This window comes from Coptis chinensis, chromosome 7 (genome assembly GCF_015680905.1).
Source record: "Coptis chinensis isolate HL-2020 chromosome 7, ASM1568090v1, whole genome shotgun sequence".
In the NCBI taxonomy this organism is placed as follows: domain Eukaryota; kingdom Viridiplantae; phylum Streptophyta; class Magnoliopsida; order Ranunculales; family Ranunculaceae; genus Coptis; species Coptis chinensis.
In genome coordinates, this window is record NC_141462.1 from 89525089 (window position 1) to 89528506 (window position 3418).

General features: G+C 37.1%; 1 protein-coding gene across 1 annotated transcript; it reads left to right on the forward strand.

The window, feature by feature from the left end:
- Positions 1–1280: 1280 nt before the first annotated feature.
- On the forward strand, positions 1281–2285 carry LOC147489810 (transcription factor MYB56-like). Its single transcript, XM_086571702.1, has one exon. It carries the CDS (start codon positions 1365–1367, stop codon positions 2166–2168), a length of 804 nt encoding a protein of 267 aa, XP_086427828.1. The 5' UTR covers positions 1281–1364; the 3' UTR covers positions 2169–2285.
- Positions 2286–3418: the final 1133 nt, after the last annotated feature.

Below are 3418 nucleotides of genomic sequence, written 5' to 3' on the forward strand. Positions count from 1 at the left end.
TTTTGTGTCAATATCCGTTATCAATGAACATTTTCCTTTATTTGTAACAAACATACTCCTTTCTTATGATTTCTTCATCTTTCTTTTCTCCAACCAGCTTCAAATACTGAACCCAGCTATTTTCGCATGAGCATTGTAAAAATTTATAAAATCAGATAGTGATTCAAAAACTTGGCCTAATTTCAGCTTGACTTCATCTAAAACTTGGGGGATATAGACCTCAAACATTTTCCTCAACAACATTTCCACTATGTACTTCTAATTCTTCATTTTCCATTAGACTACTGATAATTGGAATAAGTTTACGAGAGAGAAAAAAAAAAAATCGAGAATACAAAGCGAACAAAAGATTGAGTTTTATAGAGATTGCACTAAAAAGAGATAATTAGTCGTTAAAATAAGAGGGAAAAAATGGAAGGAATCACATTTGGAGAATAAAGAGTGAGTGTTGAATAAGGAGCTGAGAATGGATTGTGAAACTGTGGCATTCCTATCCTTTTTTTTCCAATTTAGTTTTTGTTCTAATTATTTATTTATTTATTAAAGTGGAACTGTGGCATGTGGACCTACTAACTAAAAAACATATATCTCTCTCCTATCAGGTCCGTCTAAGATCGGGACTGCTGTGTTTCTCGACATCAAGTTTGTTAGTATTTGTAACAAACTAACTAACCCCCTCAACAATCAACTACACGTCTACACACTCATATCAAAACCGTTACAACTAACCATTAATTAAAATCGAAACTGGCATAACAGAATCCAGCGAGTTCATGGAATTCGTTACAACTCTTTAACTAACTTCCAAAACCGTTTTCATAATTTTCCCCCTAGACTGATAGCATTTCAGTTTCAGTTACAAAAAAGTTTGTTTTGAATTTTCCAGATCAGTTATTAGCCACGTGGGCAACTACGACTACTCACACCGTTACGATGACATTATTACTCTCTACCTAACGGACGAACTTACGTGGGCCCCGTTTTTCAACTCTTTGCAAAACTGCCATGAGAGAGAAAATAAATTATTAAAAAAACAGATGTAACCACTTAACTGACACATGCGTTTCCTTTCCTGGAAACTAGAATGCCGTTACAACTATAATGACCTCAACCAATCTCAATCGTCTAATCTATACTACTGAGAGCAGTGGATTAAGATTTTGTTCAAAGTAACGCATTGAGATTTGTGAAAACAAGAAAAGAAACGGTTTAGAGGAGAAGTCAAAACACGCGGTTTATGAGAGTGGGATTTTGTTGGTGAGCAGTTTACGGTTCATGCTAACTGAACCCACAATCAAACGGTTTGAAATTTTCCTATATATGTGAACTGTTCTTCATTTTCATAAAAGAAAAAAAAGAGAGAGATGGTGAATGGAGATAGAATAAAAGGATCATGGAGTCCAGAAGAAGATTCAATGCTAACAAAACTAGTTGAAACACATGGTCCAAGAAATTGGTCAGTAATAAGTTCAGGTATATCAGGCCGATCGGGTAAATCTTGTCGATTAAGATGGTGTAATCAACTCAGTCCATTAGTTCAACATCGTCCATTTACGCCTGCTGAAGACGCTATCATCGTAAAGGCGCATGCAAATCATGGTAACAAATGGGCTACTATTGCTAGACTTCTACCGGGACGTACTGATAATGCAATCAAGAATCATTGGAATTCAACTCTTCGTCGTAGACTCGCTAATGAGTCGTCGTCTGTTTCTTCGGAACCTGACGATGAATCTGATTCTAGGAAGCGGCAATGTGTTCGTTTGTCGTCGGAGAATAATTATAGTGTTCATCAAGGGGAAGATGACGATGAAGGAGAAGGGTTCTTGGAGCCAGTTACGTCGCTTACATTATCGCCACCCGGGAAGACTACTGTCGTGAATGTAGCGGTACCAGCATCGGTAGCGACAGCGGCGCCAGGGCTTGTTAGGTATGAAGATGAGGAGAAGGGAGTAAAGAAAAGTGGTGGAATGAGGGTTAGGGAAGAAATGGAGAACGAGAAGGACAAAAAAGGGAGATGTGCGACTGAGATTAAAGAGATGTGTTTGATGAGTATTATGCACCGTATGATTGCTGAGGAAGTTAGGAATTATATGGATAAAAATTTGGTCCTGCTGGGTTGGACTCGGAGGTTAAAAAGGACTTTCTTTGATTATAATTTAGATTAGTTTTTTTTTTTTTTTTTTAATAGAATGTTTAACAATCTTTGTTAACCATGAATTGTGAAAAAACTTAAGTGGCAATTAGTTGTGTTCTTGATTTTGAATACAATTCTATTCTGAAAAGTTGGGAAATTATTAGATAAGGGAATACGGGTCAAAGACGTAGAATCATGGTGGACCCGTTTTCTAATTTGGAATTTTCGTTGATTGTTTGAAACTTTGAACGGTTAGTTCGTGATTCCGAACAAACTCCGGGTGCGGTTGAACCAAATCCTATTTTATGCCGGACTAAACAAGGGTTCTGTTATTGAATGATCCTATTTTGTGTTTGGCAGACCGCAGACCCGGGTTCAATTTGGAGTCTGCAATTTTGTGTTTGGCAGACCGCAGACCCGGTTCAATTTGGAGTCTGCAATTGTGTTGGGACTACCAAGAGTACAATACATCCCCATGTCCAAAACTGATTTCTTAACAAACCTGAAAAAACAAGTTAAACTGGAAAACCCAATCTTCTAGTTAAAACTCTCCGACCGAAAACAAATTTTCTTTTCTGACAGTGATAACTGGAAAATATGTTTTTTAGGTCAATAGTAATTTTGTAATAAATTTTTTTTTGGGGTCCGCCCAATACAAAATGTAAAAAAAAATTGGGATCCGCCCAACACAAAATGGAAGGTGTCCATAGCGAGTACCCTAAACATTTAGCTGAAAATAAACTAGGTACTAATCTGTTAGTAACACTCAGAATGCAACGTTTCACTTTTTCACTATGTAGTATACTAGTATTAGTAGCATGTATAGTTGGACAATTATAATAAAAATAGGGTAAAAGAAATTGCTCGGGGGCAAATCTTCATGAGTTGGAATATATCTGGTGTGATGCCTAGCACATATTTCATGAGTACAAGCACTCTTGCTTGTGTTGTGTTTAATTTTATATTGGACTGGTATGTGCCTGTGTCGTACGCACTGATCAGCTCATCGCAGTGCAACCCGTAAACGGGACATAACGCCACCATACACTAAGAGCCTAGTGGGTGCCACACTTAGTTCATTGATATGACTTAAGGTCCAACTCATTTTATTTTCAATTAAACACTAACAGACCTAAATAGTTAAAAGTCCAGCCCATAGTCCAACAACTATTGTTGACTAACATGGAGACAACACCAACCCACCACCCATCACTAATCCACTACGTACAATAGTATAGTTTTATTTTATTATCAAGTGTGATTGAGTGGATTACATACAAA

What these genes read in the sequence shown, in the direction of transcription:
- LOC147489810 (XM_086571702.1), top strand. Translation starts at nt 1,365, where the DNA reads ATGGTGAATGGAGATAGAATAAAAGGATCATGGAGTCCAGAAGAAGAT.